Below are 23,260 nucleotides of genomic sequence, written 5' to 3'. Positions count from 1 at the left end.
CTGTCAAAATCTGGTGGGGAAAGAGCACAATGACATATGCCACAACTTAACGACACTGGAGCTGAAAGTGAGGAACAGAAGACTCAGCAGAAGCAAACCAGCCAACGTGCACTGCAATGCAGCCATGGCAGCTCTAGAAGGTAACGTGGCCAGGTCGTGCGCTGTGGCCAAACAGGGCATTCGCCAACGGCCAGCTTTGCTCCCCTTACTAGGACAGACACCCTTTCTTTGACTCTTTTCCACGGCTGCAGCACCCTCTTTCCCTAAGGCGCTGGTGGGAGCTGTCACCTTCCCAGATAATGTCCAGCTGGCCCCAGTTGAAAGCTCACCAGCATCTTTAATTATTGGGCGGGACAGCCATTGGATACACGGCACATCTCTCTCCAGGACTTGCTCCACTGGAACTTGCCAGAGAAGAACTTTTATTTAATTCTGTGGGAGCACTTGAATTTATGCCCCATTAAAGTTCCCTTTTGAAAATTACAAGCTGAAGCCACATCTAACAATTATGACGTTCTTCAGATCCCACGCACATCCTAAAAATGGAAAATTCATTTCATGGTCATAGAACCAATAAAAAAATATGACTTCATTTGAAATGCCTAATTTTTTTTTTAAAAAAGCAAATTAAATGATTTCAGGTGTTTATAAAAAAATCTTTATGTTTACAGCATTCTGTAAACACTGGACACACTCTGAAAAGATTCTCTTACGTCATAAGAAATTACAGTTTAGACTGGAGGTCAAAATCTTTTCATTTCCTGTGAGATTTGGTTTTAGTTTCAAATTTAGCTCTAGTATTTTTCTTTTAGTACCAAGACTAACCTCTTGACTTAACTGGACCTCTTAATATTTAGTTTTCATTAGCCACAGAAAAAACACATGATACCAGTTTCCTACCTCTAAACTTGGTTACATAAATTACTCCGGGTGTGACCATCTTGGATGAGTCCATCGGTCAATCAACAAACATGCATCCCCAGTATACACCACGTAGGACCCAATTCAATAGGAAAAGCTCTTGTGGTCATGTTCCTATTGAAGACCCTAGCTATCAAGTAACATCAAATATACAGCTGAGTTAAGACATCTCTAAATTGCCTGGAGTATCTGCTTGGAGGTATGTCCCCTTCCTTTTTTTCTCTGACAAGAATACAAGGACCTGAGCACGACTTCTCCAAATATTCCAAACTCCTACTAAATACAAGGATCTCTCGGCTTATGCCTTGAGTCCTGGTAGATCTTGTAAAGAGCTGGAGAAAGTCCAGGCATGTAGCTTCTGGGGAATTCCTATGTTCTGGAACAAAGAGCCAGTCATCGGTGGACCCTCTCTCAGGAAAACTCTGCAGGAAGGAGGGCTCTCTATGGACAGCTAAGCACGGCGATTGGCACAAACTGCTGCCTGACACTCGGGCTGTCCGTGTCCTGGCTCCAGCCTTTCAGCTCCCACTGCCGTTCCTACATCCTGTCCAGCCCTATTCAGTGGCCCAACAGAACTCCTTGTTTTTCCTCATTTGTGCTTAAAGCCATCCAGGCTTCCACCCCCACCTGCTCCTACTGTTCTGTTTGGAATGCCCATCACCCTCACCTCTCTGCTCTTCCTACTCACGTACGTGCTCTGCGCTCACTGCAACAGGCGTCGTCTCCATGAAGGCGCCTCTCATTCGTCCCCCAACCAGAAGTTTCCCTTTCTCTTTGGAACTCCCACACACATGATCTCTCTCTCTCTCCCTCTCCTTTTATCACCATTTAGTTCATTTAATAGTCACCTCCTTTCATCTGTAACCTTCCCTAAAACTGAGAAGTATCAACACTAGGGTTGAGTCCAGGTTAAAATGGTTGCATTTCTAACATCTAGCCCAGCAACTCCAAGGTTTTGAAACTGAGTTCTGCACAGCCCCAGGGTTCAGGAGAGATGTCCAGAGATCACCTGGTCAGGGGCAGAGAGCAGGCAGGGGCATGCGGAAGGCCCCCTCCCTGCAACCTGTGCTTTAGTCAGATGGGTTTTAACTCTTCTGTATATTGGGATTCAGGTAAGGTTTCTTCCCCTCCACCCGCCCCCCCCCCCCAAGGAAGGGTTCTTTTAGAGATAGAAAAAAGTAAACCACTATAATGGATATTGTCAAATAAATGAATAGAATGATACCTAATGCCTCTAGCACTTTCACTCTTCAGATGTAATGAAATTCAATGGTCAAAAATGAGCAGCAAAGGTTCAAATCCGCCGTCAATCAAAGAACATGGTCAAGATAGAGCCCTTTCTCCTGTTGTGTACTGAAGTGTACTGAAATTTTAACTTTATATTAAAATTAAATAGAAGCCTCATCAAGCCCTGAATGAGTTATGTTTAAGGTGTTAAAAAGAACCACCCCAGCTCCTGGTTCTGGGGTGTGTGTGTGTTCATACATGAGCACAGCCACCATGCGTTGATCTCAGTGTAACTTCAGGGATACAGGAGAGTTACACTTGATGCTGATGTTGCTTGATTCTCCTCTGCTCCCCTTCCTACCCTCACACAACTTTACTCCTTCAGTCGTTCCCAGGACTGCAAACGGCACTCATACCCACTCTTATCGCTCCAGCTAAAAATCTTGGCGTTCTGCTTCTTTCCTTCCCACTCACATCCACTTCAGCAGTAACTGCTGTTGGGTCTACCCCTGAAACACGCTCTGCAGCAGCTACTGGGGCCCGGGGGGCATGGCCCCCTCATTCCTGTGCTGCTGCAATCGCCTCTTCATGGCCTCCAGCTTCCACTCTCTCCTCCCTGTGATCCGTTCTCTAGGTAGCAGCAAAAGTCACGTTCAAACCTCTCCTGCTAAAAACTGCCAAAGCGTTTCTCATCACATATAGAGTAAAACTCTGACTCCTGATTGGTCAAAATAATCTGGCTAGCATGTATACTTCACCTCAAACTAAACAGATTGGCTCATTCTAATAATAGTCAGCTGGGGAGTTTTCCTCTAAGAAAATAGATTGGAGGATGACTGAGGAGAGGGAAGAAGGGAAGGAGGGAGAGAGGGGAGGAATGGCACACCACTCACTCAAATCCAGAAAGGACTTACGGCTTCAGATTTGGGAGGCACTGGAGGTGGAGGTAGGGCAGTATCTGAAGACTTCATTGCTGCTCCCAGAGTCCCGGGGACAGGAAGAGGAGAAGTTGCACATTTGGACCGGGCAGAACCTAGAAACTGATCACACCTGCTCTTCTCACTCAGGGAGCGAGCAAGAGGCTGATGGCTGGGCTTGCCTTCCTCCAGCCATAGCTCTTCGTAGGGAAGTTCTGACTTCCCCGGGGCGCCTGCCGATTCTTCGCTGGTCTCAGGGAAAAGGTAGTCGCTCCCACTGTCACCAGAGTCCTGATAGGGCAGGATGTCATGAGGAAAGGGGGCCCACTCTCCCCCCAGGTCCCTGCAGCCGTGGAGGTTCACCTCGCTGTTGCCATGGAGATTGTTGCCATACACACACACTGAGAGCCGGTGGAAGGACTGGGTCAGCTCATCGCGGGCGTAGCTGAGGGAGTTGGGCACGTGGTTGTGGCCGGAGCACCGGCCCTTCTTGGGGCTCTTGCAGTCCTCGGTCCAGTCGGTTTTCACGTCGCGGACAGCCCGTGAATACTCGTCAATGTCAAACTGTTCTTGGCAGATCCCCAGCCAGTGATGGACCAGGGTTTCGGGCCATCCCTCCCCCTTCACCAGGTGTTCTGGGAGGCTGAACTTGGGGACGGTCAAGTGCAAAGGGAAGTGCATGGGGAGGATCTTGTTGTTCCGCAGCACACAGCAAACCACCACCGTCTTGGTCTGGATGTTGACGAACTTGTAGCGGTGCCCCTCGCGGATGAAGTGGAGGTCGTACGGGTTTCTGGGTGGAGGGCTTGGCACAGTCACATTCACAGGAAGCCTGGTTTTCTCCACTATGTTGCGGATGGTGTGTTCACCCTCCTGCATCTGAAGTTCCAGGGGACTCCGGGTGCTAAATCTGCCCTTGCACTGGAATGGAAGGCTGATGCTTTCATTGGTCCGGTGATTCATGCAGATGAGGCATGGCATTTTGCCCTTTCCCAGCTTGCTGATGGAATTGAGCTTCCCGATCTTTTTGAAGATCGTGTTGAGTCGTGACTTTTCCTTGAAAGTTTTTGCATAAAGGATCTCTGCCTGTCCCATTAGAGTGAGTTCATCCCCAGTACACAGGGTAATGTTGTAAACTTCAGTGTCCTCATGGCATTCACCTGAAGCAACCTAAAATACGATAAATCACATTTTAGCTTAGTGTCTTTCATCTATTTGTGCAGAGTCTTAAAGAACTTCCTATTCAGACACACACACACACACACACACACACACACACACGACACACAGAGAAAAATGCTGTGCTTTGTTGTAATATTAAATTTAGACATTCTGTTTCTTTCATAACATTTATGTGTTTAACAATAACCACTTTTTGTACAAGATATTAGACTTTCAGAAACATCTTTTTTCCCTGCAGATACACAGTAGTCTATCATCTAGATAATTATTAATACTTTGGGACATTAATGTTACCACTATTTCTTTTTCAGTTATAAGTAATGCTTTCATGAACACTCATGTAGAAAATTCCCTGTTTTTTATTATTTAAAAATTTACTAATTTTTTACTGTTTAAAATTTTACCAAATTTTGAAGATTTGGAATTGAGACAAAGAATTTAAAAGTGTTTTATTTCTCCATTTTCTTCTCTATTATTATACAAACTATTCATACTCATTGGAAGAAATATTAGAACATACAGATATAAAAATGAAAAAATTCTGTACTCTCTTACCACTAACGATAATCTGTCAGTGATTTTATACTAATAGAAAGAAAGAAAAAAAAGAAATGGGATCTAGCCTTCTATCTCAGAGATAAATATATATACACACAATTTTGTTAACTGAGTTTATAACTACAATCTATCTGTTGCCCCAGGTATATACTTCATCAATTGTAATACTGACCTAATGTATTCTGTTATATATGGATGTGCCTTAATTTATTTGACCAGTTCCTTACTGTTAGATGGGTTTTTCCAATGTTCAGCAATTACAAATAGTAGTGCAATGAACTTTTTTATAGCTCATTTCTTTAGGATAAGGTACCAGAAGTAGAAATGCATGGACAAAAGCTATGTATATATTTGTGTGTGTGTGTGTGTGTGTGTGTGTGTGTGTGTATATATATATATATATATATATATAATGTGTGTGTGTGTGTATTATCCATTGTGTTTCACCACTGTTATATTTATTTTTATGTCTATCACTTTATGAAATTATATCTCCCTATACCCATGCTGAAGTTTACTTCATGTTTACCACTATGAAAGGTAATGCATGCATTCTGAATTTATTTGTTCTTGTTTTATTTTAAATATCTTTATTATTCAAAAAAATTAAGTCAAAAAGAACTTTTTAAAAACTTAAAATTGAACATAAATGGAAACAGATGAACCCAACTGTATTTCAAATCAATAAAATAACCACTTTGGGGACAGAGAAATAATCCAAGTAACTGGAATGCTGTCTTTGACCATATAATGCTGCAGGGGAAAAAAGGCCAATAAATATTATGCTCCTTCTTAGATTTGTTTTCATAGGGATGTAGGGGGAATGATTCTGAGTCAAATTTATGTGTACTGGAAGACTGAATGAACAGGTAAGTGTGTTGATGTTATGGATATTATAGTTTTCATTATAGAAGGAGAGACAGAAATATGGAATGGAGAAAGGCATGCAAGGGAAGAAAGAACTCCCTGGAGGTTGGATTGGAATTGGAGATATCAGTATTAACTTATAATTTTAAGAAGCTATTCACATACACACAAGTACACCTTAGTTTTTTCCTTTCCAAGCAACCAGAAGCTAAGACTTCTAGTATCCTAAACCCAGTACCCAAACCATCCCCCACTAAAAGGAACCAGAGCTCCTTGGAGAAATGAGTGATTTCAGGGGAAGGGCAGAAAAAGCACAAGATGAGCTTGGAACATTCTATTGTGCCAGAAAGTAAAGTGCTCATAAGATGATGAGAACAAGCCAAAAAGACACAGGAGCCAGCCAGAATGGGCTCCCACTGGCAAAATCTGGGACAATTTGAACATCAAAATAAATAACAACCATAATGAATTATTACAATCTGTTGACTAAAATAGGAATGTCTAAGTTCATGCTGATAGCCAAAAAGATGAACAAATGAAAAAAATGCATGAGGGAAAAGCTGACAAATATGTGCAGGACTGGGAAATCATAATAATTTTGTAACTTTATTATTTATTACTATTAAACTTTATGTTATTATAACTTTACTACTATAGTAAAGATTGGTTTATACATGAATCATCAATGGATACTCAATTTGTAGAAGTCTGATGAAGAGCAGGTCATGTGCATAGTCTTAACGTGTCTTCCCCCAGAATGCTTATTAACTGCAAGGGGGAAAAAATTAACTATATAGTGGAGAAATTGGACAATACCTGGACCACATGATCACATTTAATATCACCAAAGGCATACTGACGTTGCCTGCTTCTGAATGTGATTCCCTGAGAAGTTCATGACCTCACTTATATAACATTCCAGCTAAAACTGCACTACCAAAATCTAATCATGAGGAAATGTCAGATAAACCCAAACTGAGAAATAGTCTATAAAGTATCTAGAGTGTATTCTTAACAAAATGTTCATGCCATAAAAGACAAAGCTGAAGAACTGCTCCAGATTAAAGTGAAATAAAGAGAAATGAAAAGTAAATGCAATTACACTATTGGGACTGCTGGCAAATTTGGAATAGGAACTGTAAATAAAAGTATTATCACTGTTAATGTTCCTGAATGTTCTGTGCTTACATAAGGAAATAACCTTATTCTTAGGAACTATACACTGATATGTTAAGGGGTAAGAGCATAATGTATTCAATTAACTCTCAAATGATTCAGAAAAGGCTAAGTTATATTGGACATACGTATGTATATAAGTATGTGGGGGGGGGGCTGGAAGATGATAAAATAAATGTGCCAAAATGGTAAAAATTGGTGCATCTGAATAAAGTGTTCCAGTGTTCTGAGAGTCCTCATATTACTCTTGCAACATTTCTTTAGAACTGTTTAATTTAGATTAACAGAACTAATTTAGATTAACAGAATCTAAAGAACTGTTTCTTTAGATTATTTAATAATTAAAAGGTTAAAAAAAAAAAGAAGTTTTAGCTATTTTTGCCTGCTTATTTTTCCAGATGAACTTTAGAATCATTTTATCTATAGTTGGCATTGATAATTTTATTTGAAGTGCATTAAATCTACATGGTATTTTGGCAAAAAGTGACATCGTTATAATAGCATTTCCAAATACGCACAAAGATAATTCTCATCATGTATTCAGATCTTTTATTTCCTTTATTAGCATTTAAGTTTGCCTTCATTATCAATCCTTGGATCTTGCTGTTGATTTGTAGTTGTTATGTTTTGTTGCTATTCTGTATGTGTAATATCTTGCTGTAATCGTTTCTGCAGTTGATTCTCTTGGGATTAGTAGGTGGTTGTATCTCACACACATGATGAAAATCTATCTTCATATTTTCAATTTTCATCCTTTTGCTCCCATAACAGAGTGGTAGTGGTAAGAGTGAGCATCTTTATGTTGTTTCAGATTTGTCTTTCAATATAAAACAGTGAGAAATTTGTTGGCTTGAGATAAATACTCATTGTCATATAAGTAGTGTGCCTTTCCTAATTTCTAAAAGTTTCTACACAGAAACTTTTAAGAATTTTAATCAAATGCTGTTTCTGTATCGAATAAGATGGTCATATATCTATTTTTAATGTTTTCGATGTACTGATTTTATATCATAGATTCTGAAATATTAAAATAACTCTAGATGCTTTAAAAAATCGATATGATCATGGTACACTTAAGACAATATTGCATGATTCTCTGATAGCATCTGATCTATGACTTATGTGTCATAGTCACAGGTGATACCAGTCTACAGTCTTATTATGCTACCTTTATCAGGTTTTGGCATCAGGCTAACATTGACCTTGAGATTAAACTCTTTATTTTATGCTAATAAAAAAGTGTCTGGGTAAAGGGACTGACAATATTCATACTGCTTACTGAGTAGCGACCATCAGCATATATTTAGAAAACTAGGAATAACAATCTTTGTAAATCATTTCTTATCTACTATTCTAGATCATCTCTGTAAAATTATAATCTCTGGAATAAGCAATTTGTCAATCACCATTAGTACTATAAAAAACAAACAGCTCTGTTGTTTCCAGAGTGAAGTGAATTTCTCTGTAGGAGTCCTTGGAAGTACATAATGGACAGAATACTATTCTTTTAACGGCAATTCATGCTGCTAAGGTTTAAAGTTCATTTTAGATGACTCAGATACCTGTTGATATTTTTTAACAAGACCTCAACTGCATTTACTTTTATTGTAAAAGTTATTAGAATTATCTCTCTCTTTTTTTTGAGACAGGGTCTTGCTAGATTGCCCAGGCTGGTCTTGAACTCACGGGATCCTCCCACCTCAGCCTCCTGAGTACCTGGGACTACAGATGTGTGCCAATGTGCCTGGTTTGTGTTTCCTTTTAGATTCAGTATTCACCTGGCCCTAACATAGATGCAGGCTTCTAAATAGGAGTAAGCCTAGGAATTTAAACAAAGAAATAAATTTTCAACTTTTTATTTGAAATACTTTCAGCTTTGCATAAAAGTTGCAAAGGTACTGTGGACAGTTCCTGTATACTATTCACCCAGCTTCTCCTGTTCCCATCTGACATGACCATGAACATTTATCCAAATAAGAAATTAACAATGGTGCAGGCCAGGCGCGGTGGCTCACGTCTGTAATCCTAGCACTCTGGGAGGCTGAGGCGGGTGGATTGCTCGAGGTCAGGAGTTCTAAACCATCCTGAGCAAGAGCAAGACCTGTCTCTACTAAAAATAGAAATTAATTGGCCAACTAATATATATAGAAAAAATCAGCCAGGCATGGTGGCGCATGCCTGTAGTCTCAGCTATTTGGTAGGCTGAGGCAGAAGGATCACTTGAGCCCAGGAGTTTGAGGTTGCTGTGAGCTAGGCTGACGCCACAGCACTTATTCTAGCCTGGACAACAAAGCAATACTGTTTCAAAAAAAAAAAAAAAATGGTTCAATACTATCACATAAACTATAAGCTTTATTAGGATTTCATCAGTTTTTTTTTCTCTCCACTAATGTTCTTTTTCTATCTTAGGATCAAACCAGGATACCACATTGCTTTTAGTATCCTGAGCTGTGAGTTTCTTGGTCTTGTTTTTATGACCTTGACAGCTTTGAAGAATACAGCTTAGATGGGTTTTTTTCCCCCCAAAGAGTTAATAAATCATTCACAAATAATGATACTTGACACATATGAGTGCTGCCTTTCTTTTCCTATAGCATCTGCGGCTTCAAGGTTTCAATTATTTTATTCTCTTGACTTTGGTCACCAAGAATTATTTGCTATTCATTTTAACTAGCATACAGTTCAACTTGCAGCAATATAGGTAAGGTCAGTGCTACTGCTCATAGTCCAAATATGGCCCATCATCTGATTTTGTAAATAAAGTTTTATTAGGACAACACCACACCCACTCATTTATACTATTAACTAAACTACAAGCTGAGTTTGAAGCCTGTCTTTAGTATTAACTGACCTCAGACAACGTGATCTACTTTTTTGAGCCTCAGGATCCTCATCTGTAAAACAGAATACCATCATCTATTTTGCAGGCTAAGTGAATGTATGTAATTAACTGCCCACAGAGCTTGGCATATGGTGGGCTCTCAATAAGCAGCAGCCATCATTACTATTACTTTTATTAACAATAAAAACCATTTACTACTTATAATTCTGTTTCACGTTGCTTTTTCACATTTCTGTTTCACATCTCCATATTTTCATGTTGATTTCTAAGTTTTCATCCACTACTCTTTTCAAGCCCAAACCACTACTTCTAAGCATTATCCTTCTTTCTGTATTGAAGACTTGTTCAAGTTTTTATTGAATGTTATACCAAAATAAAACTTAATGTCAGGATTACATAGTTATATCCCAAAGGAAGTGAACACATGGAAATGATTCAAAATAACAACATTTTAGAATAGACTAGTTTGCAAAACACTCAGCTGCATTGCTATACTTTCTTTTTATTGGAACTTTGTGAAAAACTTGGCAGGTCACATATTTGGAGAAAGATGGAGACAGGGATGTTGAGGGAGAGGGTGCACATGAGATTTGAGAAAAACACACACGTTCACTCAGACAATAAACTATTTCCAGTTAATATACAGGAAGCCAACAATGATGCTTCCCAAATGCGAAGGAATGACAAAGCATATGTTTCTTTTTATCTCTTTAAATTTGACATTTACTGTATTTTTCCTAATTTACCTATATAAACAAATACCTTTCAGAATGAGTTATAGGTCTAGTGAAATACTGCACAACCAATGAACTAAAAAGAGAATGTCTACTAGTTTGTGAGACACAAATTAGACAGTACATGTACAGATTAAACAGATCAAAGTTATCTTTACTAAATGCCACTATCTGGGCACATTTATAACAGTTTTGTCTACATTTTTATATATGTGTGTACTTCTTAAGTTACTCCTACCCCCAAACATAAAAACGCCTAACATATGTGAGTACACTCTGTAATTCCATGCTTCCAACTCTGATGTCGTTATTAATACTAGCGATTAGCCCTGCATAAATTATGAAAATACTGACCCATTCTGTGGTCACTATTAGTGACAGATGAAGACTCTCATAAATAAATGTTCTTCCTTTATAGTGGCTGAGCCAAATAGTCTCCTTACGTTTCCACAGATGTAATTTATTTGCATAATTTCTTTCCTTTACAATTTTTTTTTTTAATAGCAAAAGAAACAATGCGTTCTGTCTAAGTGCTTTGGTATGTGTGCCTGGTTAATGTTTCTAGTTTCAATGTTTCCTGAGAGGAAGTAATTCAAAGTGTGTTATCTAAACAACTCTAATAGGTCTAATCCAGGAAACTATCAGGGTTGTACTATTTACTGTTCATCATATTACTCAGAATTAATACCCTATGGTCAAGAAACATTTTAAAACACTGATATAAAATTTTTCACGCACGCACACATTCATTCATTCTGAAGGTTCTAGCAACAGGAAATCTGCTGTCTAATAACAGTTGTTTAAAAGATCAAACATGTAACAGAGGTTAAAATTCCAAGTTTTAAGTAAAAATCAGGATTGATCTGATATATAGATTGACTAAATAATATTTGACTAATATTGCACCATGATTCCCCAGATTCAATTTTTAGAACTGTTTCCTTTGGGAAAATGGCAGAAAATGAGAAAGAAAGTATAATAAAAGTTAAGATAAATGTCAACCCTGAGTGTTGGTGTTTTCTTTTTTTAAAACAAACCAGGAAATAGGGCAAGAATGACAAGTACAATGGCCATGATTTAATTTGTGACGGCACAGCAGAGGGCTTGCCAAATGGTAGTTTTTTGGAGGAGGTCTCGAAACCTCAGATGACAAAAAAAAGCACTGAGCTGTCTTCAAACACTGAAATAATTAACCTCACAATTGTACCCAATTTATCATTCTGAATGAATCTTGAAAATAAATGACATCTGACTCACCCGAAGGAAAACATGTAATTTTTAAAAAGTGGAATATAAAAATAAAAATGGCTACATCGAAATCCATTCATTTTTACCTGCAGATGCTATCTAAAGAAAAAAAAAAAGGAACCCATTCAATCTTCATTTTTAAAATTCCTTTTTACATCTAACAAAATTCAGGTTGCATAGTAATCAACAATTTCTGACCTCTCTGGAATACAGCCAAGAACGAGTCCATGAGCTAACCAAAAAGATGGGATGTAGCTGACGTTAGGGATTATGGGAAAAGCCTATAAGGTCCTTAATTTAGTGTACTTAAGCCTATCTCATCAAAACTCTATCAAATGTGGTTACCAGTTTCTAGCCCACATCAGAAGAGAAGTAGAAATTAAAACCAGAAACAGGGACTGTTAAGGCAGGTATTCTAACAAACAACAACCAAACAAAAATTTAAAATGAAACTACAAAACACCAAATCCTCAGAGTTCAGAGTCTCTGCATATAAAGCAAGAGTCATACTCATCTCAAGAGGTGCTGAGTGCTTCAATAAAATACAGAACACGAAGTGAAGGTGCATTTACATTCTGTTCGAGTACTCTCATTGAGATGGTAGAAAAGTGTACTCTAAGATACTGAAAGGAAATTACAGTCATTTTGGACAGAATTTTGTTAAAATTCACAGGTACCCCAAAAGCTGGTGAGCTAGAATTACTCATGCTCTAAAGTTTCCAGAGAGACTCAAGGGGGGACAGGGGCAAGGGAAATATACGTAACCTTAACATTTGTACCCTCATAATATGCTGGAAAAAATTAAAAAAAAAAAATAAAATAAACATGAAAAAAATATAATAAAGTCTCCAGAGAGGAGGTAGGAAATGCTGGAGCAAGCGATCCCTAGTCATTTTGAAAAATCACAGGAAAAAATTGCCTCCCTGATGTTATTATAAACTTAAAACATAAGGAGATTCTTTTTCTGAATTATGGAGACAGAAACTAGGAATGGTTTCTTTTAAACTAGAAATGGTGGTTGCAACTGAACTATACTCTGAAAACAAAACATAACAAGACAAGAAAAAAAAAAAACCCAAAGAATACTAAATGTTTTAGTACTATTTTGTATTACTTTACAGGTCAATTACAGGATGGCCAATATATGCAGAACAAAGTCTACCAATAAATTGTTTTTGCATTTTAATTACGAGAAAAGCAGAATCACAGGCAGCCAAAAACCTCTCCATTAATGTATTTTCAAGGCCCTGTCATTTGTTCTGTTAAAATGAATTAAGAAACAGGACATATGTTTAATTTGTTAACTGCCACATCTATGGAAGTAAGACACAGTCAAAACTGGTTAGCAGAGGGGGCAGGTCTTTATTCCTCAACACTTTTTCAGATGGCAACTTTAAAAAGGGTAACTATTAATAGTATGTTAAGGCCGGGCGTGGTGGCTCACGCCTGTAATCCTAGCTCTCTGGGAGGCCGAGGCGGGCGGATTGCTCGAGGTCAGGAGTTCGAAACCAGCCTGAGCAAGAGCGAGACCCCGTCTCTACTATAAATAGAAAGAAATTAATTGGTCAACTAATATATACAAAAAAAAAATTAGCCGGGCATGGTGGCGAATGCCTGTAGTCCCAGCTACTTGGGAGGCTGAGGCAGGAGGATCGCTTGAGCCCAGGAGTTTGAGGTTGCTGTGAGCGAGGCTGACGCCACGGCACTCACTCTAGCCTGGGCAACAAAGCGAGACTCTGTCTCAAAAAAAAAAAAAAATAGTATGTTAAGATAAAAAGCACACACAGATTGCCTCAAATCTATTACTTGAGAAAAAAATGGCTGATTTTTGGTAACCTGGAAGCCTTGGAAGAAATTCTAAGTTCTGTATCAAGTTGCACTGACCATGTTCAACTTCAGAACTTGTACTTGTTTATTCAGCAATGCATTTTAGCCACTTGTGTGTATCTTTAATACTGCTTCGAGCAACAATGCAAGAACCCAACTCTAGTCTTTCTTCTCTATTATTACTGGTTAACACTTTAAAAATTCCAGGTTAATGCTTCAGAGGAATATTTCTGAAGGAGTTCATTTTGGCACATGATATTTAATTAATTAGAAACTACAGGGATGCTGAAAGAAAACATCAAGATAAGTTGCAGGATTTTATTTTTTAAATATTGGCATCATACTCTGGTATGAATAAGATATAAAAAAGGTACATGGATAACATTCATAAGAGCTGCCAAATCCTGTGTGTCAGACCAAAACTGTTTCAGAAATACAAGTAACAGAAGGATGTTGGCTATGTATTGTATAACACGTAATAATTATTAAACATATTTAAATTTTAAAAAGAAAATGAACTAAGTGTGTAAGCTATTGTGTCAAAGGGAAAGTATATTCTGATCACTATCTTGGGCCTTCTCTCAAATCCACAAAGGGAATGTGATGAAGCAGAAAAATGAAGGTGATCGGATTGAATTAGGAGACCTGTTTCTATGCCAGGCTTTGCCGTTGAGTAGTTTTGTCGCTCTGTGTGAATCAAGGAAGTTTCTTAGTTGTTCCTTAGTTTTCATACTGGTTAAAAGGAGGAGGACTAGGTGGTGCCTAACGACCTTTCCAGATCTAAAATTTGATGATTATAAAAACTTAAAATCTGCAAACTTCCTCGTCCTATTGGATTATTTATAGTATTTTATCATTTTACTCTTGGTCACATTTCTCCATAGTGAGAAGCTCAGCTATTATTTAAGTTCTCTGAATCTTACATGACTTTTTTTTCCAATTAAAAGAGGCACCTCTGGGTATATTTACACAATGGAATACTATTCTGACTTTAAAAAGGGGAAAATTATGTCATTTGCAGCAATGTGGATGAACATGAAGAACATTATGCTAAGTGAAATACACCAGGCACAGAAAGACAAATACTACATGGTCTCACTTATATGTGGAAATTTAAAAAACTTAACTCATAGACACAGAGAGCAGGCTGGGGAGTAGGGGGAATGAGGAGATGTTGGTCAAAGGGTACAGGATCCAGTTAGATTAGGAAGAAAAAAATATATATTAGAGGCGATATCTATGTTAATATCTATGCTTGATTATGCTAATATATTATTATATATGATTATATGCTAATATTAACATATATGTTAATATATATGCTTCATTCAATCATCGTATTCCTATATTATAGCATCACTTAATACCCCATAAATATACACAATTATAATTTGTCAAAAAAAAAAAAATCCTTCTCCCCATACTAGCTCTGCTGCTAGGCACCAACACCCCCACCCATAGCAGGTGCAAAGCCAGTAACCAGAAGCTGATATGCAGGTGACAGGGCTGTCAGCTCAGCTCCTACCCCAGACCACATGGTATGGAAACTGTTCTGAAGAAGTCTGGGTAAGCAGAGGCAGTGACTATAATACTCATGTCTGACTGCAAACTCACATTCCTGAGTGGGTCACTTTCCCTAGCTGAGACAATGCAAACTTGTTATTTTGCCTCTGGGGAAATCTATGTTGGAACAGCTGAAAGTGTGGATCTCACTAGCTGGAATGAAAACAGCAACATTATAGCATCCAGATTAGGGTATCTGGGCTCCCTCAGACTTGAGCACAATAATTTTAATGTAGAAAGCTTTTGGGTTACTTCAGTGAAGACAGGATGCTTGGGACCCAAAGCCAATCCAAGGCTTCCCTTTCTTCCTTCTATCCCCAACTGTCACAGTAAAGATAGAACTTAATTTAAAACTTAATTTGTTAGTCATTATTCTGATGGCAGAAAACACATGTATTCACTGATTGCCCAATAATGGAGGGAAAAAAATAAAAAGAAAATGCATGTGTGGGAAAATTTCTCATCATTACTGGGCTGGGTTTGAAAAGCTGGAAGACATAATAATTCACTAGGTACTGGTGTAATAAGTCTCCAAAAAAAGTATTTGAAGTGAAGAGGGTGTTTTGAAACAATAAAACACAACTATTATGCACTGAGTTTTTAAAAGTAAGACACTGAGTGTAAAATATCAGATGAAGAGTATGTGCAACAATCTGTGGTAGGACATTTTTTTTTAATGTGAAAGTTAATTTTGTATGATTTTATGTTCTGAGTGAGCAACTGGTAAACTTTTTCTTACAAGTCCAGACAGTAATAATTTTAGGCTCTATGGGGCATACAGACTCTATTGTAACTACTCAACTGTGCTATTGCATAAAAGCAGCCACAGAGATTATATAAGCAAATGGACAAGGCTTTGTTCCAATAAAACTTTATTTATAAAAACAGGCAGCCTGTTCAGAGGCCATAGCTTGCCAATCTCCCACTAGATACTTGCAAAGGACTTGAGTGCATTACTTCACTTAATTCTCACAGCAAATCTATCAGGTGGGTAGTGTCACCCCCATTTTGCAGCTGAAGACTGTGGGCTCAAGGGGTGATGTGATCTGCCTGTGACTGAAGTCAACGCCTGGAGCCGGGGTCTAAACTCAGCCCCAAATCCAGAGCCTGAGCCATTACACAGTTCAAAAAATTTGTTCTAGATCACAGTGGCTTGGTTAAAGGGACAGGGCTTGAAAATTGTTAGTGCAGCTGTTTTTATTATTGAAAGGTAGAAGAATGGACCTTTATTTGGGATGGCCAACTCAGAAACAGGACATCTTCCGACTCTGGAAGAAAACACGAGAATAGAGATGGTTTGATAAAACTAAAAGACATAACTAGGAGAGAGAAAAAAAGTCTATTATAGTTAAAAAACAAATCTGCAGGATTTCTTGTTTGACAAGAAATTCTTGTCATGGAAACCAAAAAATCAAATGTATAAAGGGAAAACATGAGAAAGAGGTAGGTGACACTGCTGTTCCAAACACATGGAACGACTTTAGCTTCACAGGGACTGCAGGAGATGGACACAAATGATCAGCGAGAAGTAACCTGCCCGTGTAATATCCTTTTATTTTTTTTTGCCCTCTCATCTCTTATTTTCTGTTCCTACCATCTCAGCTGCTCGCTCAGATGGACATACATAGATCTGAAAACAGAGCTGCTCCTGTTGTTTCCTGTATTACTGCCTAAAGTTCAATTTCAAGCATTTCCCACACCCTACCACCACCTCACTTTCTCAAATCTACTTCAAAAGTTCCTCACTCAACCCCATCAGGAATCCAACTTTCAGTGGGGTTGCACTTCTTGTATTCTCACTTCCTCAGTGAGGATTCCATGGCTCAGGGCCACCTGTCACACCAGGGCCTGGTCCATCAACACCTTTGCTGATCTCTGTCACCTGGTAGCTGGAACTCTGATTAAACCCAGTTCTCTGCCCACTCTATACCCGCATCCAGGCAGCTGAAGGCAGCAGGAAAAACAAAAGGTTGGTGCTTAGTAATCTCACTTGAACTCTACCTTGAAAAAGACCCTGCCCTGCACTGCCCTCGTTAACCTGCTTTCCAGGTCTCTGAGCTGATCATCATTTCCTTTTGGTCAAGGCTACCAATACCCTCCCTCTTGCTAAATTTTATGGTTAGTTCCCAGTTCTCATCTGATTCCATTACTAAGTAGCATTTGACTCAGTTGTTCATTCCTCTTTGAAACTTGCTTTTTAGACACTATATGCTCCTGGCTGCCCTTCTACCTCACTATTATCCCTTTCAATCTCCTCTTCCAGACCTCTAAATGCCAGGGCATTCCAGGGCTCAATCCACAACTTCCTCTCTTTTCTGTCTAGTCTCTAGGTTAGAGTTTCTCAGCCCTGGCACTACTGACATTTTGGGTTGGATAATTCCTTGTTGGGGGGTGGCTGTCCTGTGCACTGTAGAATTTTTAGCAGCATCACTGGCCCTACCCACTAGATGCTAGTAATGTCCTCCACCCTACAGTCGTGACAATCAAAACGGTGTACAGATATTGCCAATGTTTCCTGAGGGACAAAAATCACTCCTGGTTGAAAACCACTGGTGTAGGTAAACTCAACTAGACCTATGGCTTTAAATGTCTTCCAGAAGATGATGAGCCTTAATGTACATATTCCAAGGCTATATCTTTCTCCAAGCTCCAGACCTGTATATCCAACTGTCTTCTTGGTATCTCTACTTGGAGACAAGCACTGAGATACTGAAGACGGTATTTACTTATTGTCTGCTTCTCCTACTAGACTGTCATTTCCATGCAACCAAGGACTCAGTTTTCACTATTCACCCCCCAGTGCCTAGATCACTGTTGGGCACATAGTAGGCACTCAGACTATAATGTACTGGTTAAAAAATTAAACACTTAATGCACGTGAATTCATTTCATGCCCCAGTTTCGATGGGGCAATCAGGAAGATAATTTTAAATATATCAAAGCATCTTTTAAGGACACATTTTATTTAATGTAAGGTTAAAAAGAATGCTTCATTTTAAAACAAATGTGTAAATAGTATTAGTATTATGCATTAAATTTATTTAGTTAAAATTCTGCTACAGTTGGAGAAGAAAACTAGAACTAGTAGTATTCTTTCAATACTTTTGCTCTACTCCATATTCTTAATTTCAATTTGGACTTGTAATATATACATATGTATATTTATTGTAAATAATAATTGTGTCTTTTGACTATCACGATGCCAGACAGCTATCAATTCTTAATAGCAAGTGGTTTCTTCCATATTTTATCCTTCTGTTTTAATTTATCCTATATTTAAAGTAGAGGGTAAACATTTTCTAAGGAGGTTTGATATTTTTCTTTTAAAAATTGCTTCCTGGATAACAGCTACATTTATGAGTAAACAGTACTGTTTTTCATTTTTTTTCTCCTTTTCCGGGGGAAGTAATAACCAAAATCCAATTTTTTACCCTGTTTAGTTCTAACATAGACACTATAATTCCATCTACTTTTAAAGAAGACCATAACTTCCAACATTTATTTTTGGCAAGTTAGTTATCAGGACGACTTTTCCATAACTTTCCTCAGTTTATTTATTTACTTGGTGTTTTTATTCACTAAGCATGAAAACGTCTGTGTATTTCCTTATGTAAATTTCCTGATATTCCTATAACAATCCTTTTTTGAATAGAACTGAATAATGTCTTAATGATTCATGCAAACTGGAGGTGATGGCATCTTAAAACTTTATAAGTAATAGACTGGAAATATTAAACATTTATGTTTGCACAGCATGGAACTCAACCCAAATCCAATTAGCTCTGTAGATGTTATAAGCTCACATTTCAGACACTTATCTGTGCCTTTGAACTCTTAAATGACATCTCTATTAAACACACTTTAATGAATACACTCAGTCATGGTATTTTGTTTAAAAAAAGAGACAAAAGAACAAAGAACTCTATCAAAATGTATGAGTATCAGTATTATCCTTTCAATCACTGCTGATTTAATACAAATTCATCAAAAAAGCTGCTAAAGACATCTTTTAAAAATACTGTACATGAACAATATGTGCCAAAAGATGAGATGCTAAGATTTAATACTAGAGAAAATCTTAAAAATCATAAAAAATTTTATTCTTGATTTCTTATTATTTAGTAGCAAATGAAATGTTTTTAGAAAAGAGTTTAGAAAAGTATTAACTTTCCTTTCTAAACAACTGTTTCATTTAGATAATTCTAAGTGCAAGTTTTACAGAGAGATTTAAACCATCTCAAGACACCAGTGGAACAGGATTTGATTAACTTCTGACCAATGAATCTTGGTAAGTTTGAAAATGAAAAACCTGTTCTCATAAATTTTCAATGTAAAAGAATGCAAGTCATCTTAACTCATAAGCTGAGGCCACTGAAAGAGTTAAAAATTATATTTTTGTACATAACTTTGTAAGGATTTTACAAAATATGAAATCTCATCCATCTTAATAATAAAATGAAAAGAGAGTAAGACCATAGCAGCTGTATTTTAGAACTGGAAGAAGAAATGATTTGGCTTAGCCAATAAAATGGGCAGAACCATTTCTCCAATAAGGAAGCTGTCTTGGGAATTTGCTGCCTTTCCTGAAGAGCGTGGGTGGAATGACTCACCCATAAAGGAACTGTTTCAATTCTTGGGCCAAGAGATCATGCAGTTTGTTTTGCACATGAAGTATATTTCTAAGAAACAGGACTCTCGACCCCTAAATCTTGAAATGTTCAGAGGACGTGACTTAGTTGGACTCTCTGGGCTGAACGGAAGTTAAACAGAAAATCCTTTCAATGTGAACACTTTCTGAAATGTTTTAGTGAGTGTTGCTGAAGAAAATGCAGTGGATTTGCAAGCAGTAAGATTGGACCCAGTTGGTGGCTTACTTCTCTGGTCAGTCCCTCTTCAACAGCAAGTCTAGTCAAAGGAGCTTGTTCAACACACAGAAGGGGACTGGATTGTCCATTTAAGAATGCAGAACAAATGAAGCACAGCAAACACGATTTAGCTTTTCTCTGGGCACATTCTATACACTGTTTTTGTCTACATATAGAGAAATACACAGTCCACAAAGAATGAATATATGCTGATTTCAAGCATGCTCTAGAAGCCTTTACCTTCCTTCATTCCTCCCTCCTTCCCCTCCCTTCTTTCCTTCCTTCCTCTCTTTCTTTCTCTCTTCTTTTTTTTCTTTTTTTAAAATAAGTCTTTGGTTTGGTATTAGTTTCATCATATCCCTTTTGCTCCCAAAAGTCAAGCATCACAGAAGATCTGGCCAAACAACTGTTACCTATTAGGGAATGAAGTCCAATTTTTTAAAAAATCTTTTATCTGCCTTAACAGCTATAGTTTTGAACCCAGTTTTAAATTCTAACAAAAGGCAGTGCTAATAAATATAGCATGCCGTCAGGGAGTCCAGTCATCTACAATACACGCACTTTTTGGCCACTGCCACTAACCCATTAAGACGATGAAACTTGCCTTGGAGGCACGGATGAACACTTACTGTGGACACGCAGACTTGAAAGTAAAATTATTTTAGTGAGGATAAACATTTGGTTCTTTAAGAGCTACCTTCACATTGAATGTTATTTCCTCCATGACGTACACGCGTTCAGGAAATGCCTTTGCCACCTCCTCCACACTGTTGAAATATTGCACTGGCTCCTTTATATCTCGGTCTTGTTCCAGCAGCTTGAATTGCCCTAAAACACATGATAAACGGAAGAGATGTGAGATGTTTACGCTGGACAGCTGTCACCATGGCAACAGCATCCTCTTTCTTTACTCCAATCCTTTTTTGTCAAAGGTTCCTGTTCGTCATCATTGAAAAAAAAAAAAAGTTATCACGGCAGGTTTCATTAAACTAGAATATATATACACGTATATATTATAAAATAAGCTTAAAAATGAAAACACAAACATACTTTTTTTTTTCTTTTGTTCACAGAGTTTATTATCAGAGGTCCAAAATCAAACTGAATGGATGCTTGTCATTTGATCTCAAAGTGGAAAGTTATTCTGTTATAAATGGTTGCTCATTTTGCTTTTAACACTAAGTTACCTTGTCATTTGGTTATAACAACACCCACACATATTACATTCTAAAACGGAGGCTTAGGAGCCTGGGGGAACTAACTTTTAAGATTTAGTATTTAAAATTTTTGCAAAGAGAACACAATAATATAGTGGACCCTTGGCTTTCACAGAATGGACATTCCTGGTTTCAACAATACCTGGGCAATGTCACGGGCTCAGGAACTGCTCTAAAGGTGTGATGCTGCCAGGGCACAAGCTCATGAGCTGCTGTAACATGTGAAGCAGCAGCAGAGAGGCTGGGCTGGGAGGTGAGCCTCCTTTCAACGGCTGAGCCCCGCCAGCGGCTTCTTTCTTTCCTTTTCATTGTTGTGTATGACATTCATGTAAGCAGACTGTATTATCAGAGCACTCACAATTTGGGGGAGTTGTGAAGAATAAAACATATTCCTAAAAATGTCAAGATCTATCATGCTGTTTATACATTTTCAATATCTGTGACACTGCTACTACATACTAGAGGGGTTGTTGTCAGTTCAGACTAAAAGACCATACGTAATCAAGTCAAGGACACAGTGCTTCTTAGTAGTTGTTTTTCTGAACCCTCTTTACAGGATAATTAATACTTGAGAAACTTAAAAAGGAATTAAAAACTATCACGAGGCAGATCTCTCAGGCAGAAACAGGAAAACTTTTATTCATATGCTTAACATTTTTTTTTTTTTTACCATCTAATAGTACCTAGTGGTAGAGGTACTATTCTAGATGCTGGAGATGTATCAACAGAATGAACAAAAATCTCTGTCCTCCCAAAGCTTACATTCCAGGGGGAGATGGATAATAAATACAATACATGAGTAAGTGTGTAATGTCAGAAGGTGAGAAGTGCTATTAGAAACAGGGCAGGGTGAGCGGGATGGACAGTGCAAGGGACCAGAGTTGTATTGCTGAGAAGGTGACCTTTGGTGTCGGTGGCTGGGGGTGGAGGTCTCACAATCTAAACCTAGGCAACAGCTTGTGCAAAAACCCTCCGGAGGGTGGGTGCCTGCCTGGCAAACTGCCAGTGTGTTTGCAGTGGGGGAAGAGGGAAGAGGAAGAAAGAGTGGTAACAGGTGGTCAGATTGTGTATGGCTTTTAAAGAATTAGAGCTCTCCACCTGAGAGGAATGGATGTAAGTGGAGAAGAGGTGACGTAACCAATGCCACAGAAGGATCCCTCTGACTGCCGGGTCGTGAAGAGTTGGAAAGTGCAAGGTGTAGAGGCAGAGACGCCAGGTAGGAGGCTCCTCCAGGAATTCAGGTAGGAGATGGCAGGGGTTGGGAAGTGGCGAGAAAACGTTAGGAATTTGGCCTGAGCAACCGAAGGAACGGAACTGCCATTGAGAGACACAGGGCAGGTTTGGAGGGGTGGAGGGAGGACCAGGAGTTCAGGCTGGACAGGTTAAGTCTGAGATAGCCACTGGACATGCAAACGGAACTATCCAAAAAGTTCTTGGATGAACATGTAAGTGTGGAGGTCAGGAGAGAAGCGTGGCTGGACGTGATAGATCTGAGAGTCACCACCACACAGATGTTATTTAAAGCCACGGCACTTTGATGATGATGACCTCAGGCTTGAGTGTCAACAGAGGTGAGGTCTAAGTCGGAGCCCTGGGAGGCTGAGAAGGAATGGCAAGGGGAGTGAGAGGAACACCAAGAGCAGGTGCGTCCCAGAAGCCAGGTGGTTTGACTCCTCCCAGGAGGAGGGAGGGGTGGCAAATACTGCCATCAGGGCAGTGAAATGAGGACTGAGAACTATGAAATTCAGCAACTTGTAATTTAAGTGGGGACTTTGAGCTAGGCTAAAAACCTGAATCAACTGGATTCAAGAGAGACAGAGAAGAGAGAAACTGGAAATAATAAGAATGGATATAGGTGATGTTTGGGGAGTGTTGCTATGAAACAGGGAAGAAGAGAGGTGGAACAATGGCTAACAAGAGGCAATAGAAGTGGGGACTAGGGAGTGTTGCCATTTCCCTTACTGTGATGGGAGAAGTAACAGCATACTCAGATGATGACGGGAATGCCCAGCAGAGAGGGACAAGCTAACGATCGGAGGACTGACTGGCACATAGGAAGTTCATCTCCATCTATAAGAGACACCACAGCATGAGCTGGGGGAAGCTGCCATTTATT

General features: G+C 38.7%; 1 protein-coding gene across 2 annotated transcripts in view; it reads right to left on the bottom strand.

Annotated features, from left to right (window-relative positions):
• The window catches only part of GAREM1 (GRB2 associated regulator of MAPK1 subtype 1), a 177,464-nt gene that overhangs the window by 18,144 nt on the left and 136,060 nt on the right, over positions 1-23,260 (bottom strand). For both annotated transcript variants that reach the window (XM_012782572.3, XM_012782573.3), the window contains exons 3-4: positions 20,625-20,755; positions 3,063-4,235 (exon numbers count right to left, since the gene is read on the bottom strand). In XM_012782572.3, coding sequence (XP_012638026.1) covers positions 3,063-4,235; positions 20,625-20,755 — 1,304 coding nt within the window. The remainder of the gene's footprint in view (positions 1-3,062; positions 4,236-20,624; positions 20,756-23,260) is intronic.

The sequence above is a fragment of the Microcebus murinus genome, chromosome 17, assembly GCF_040939455.1.
Source record: "Microcebus murinus isolate Inina chromosome 17, M.murinus_Inina_mat1.0, whole genome shotgun sequence".
NCBI lineage: Eukaryota > Metazoa > Chordata > Mammalia > Primates > Cheirogaleidae > Microcebus > Microcebus murinus.
The sequence above is the reverse complement of the archived record's forward strand: the minus strand, read 5'-3'. Positions and strand labels throughout refer to the sequence as shown.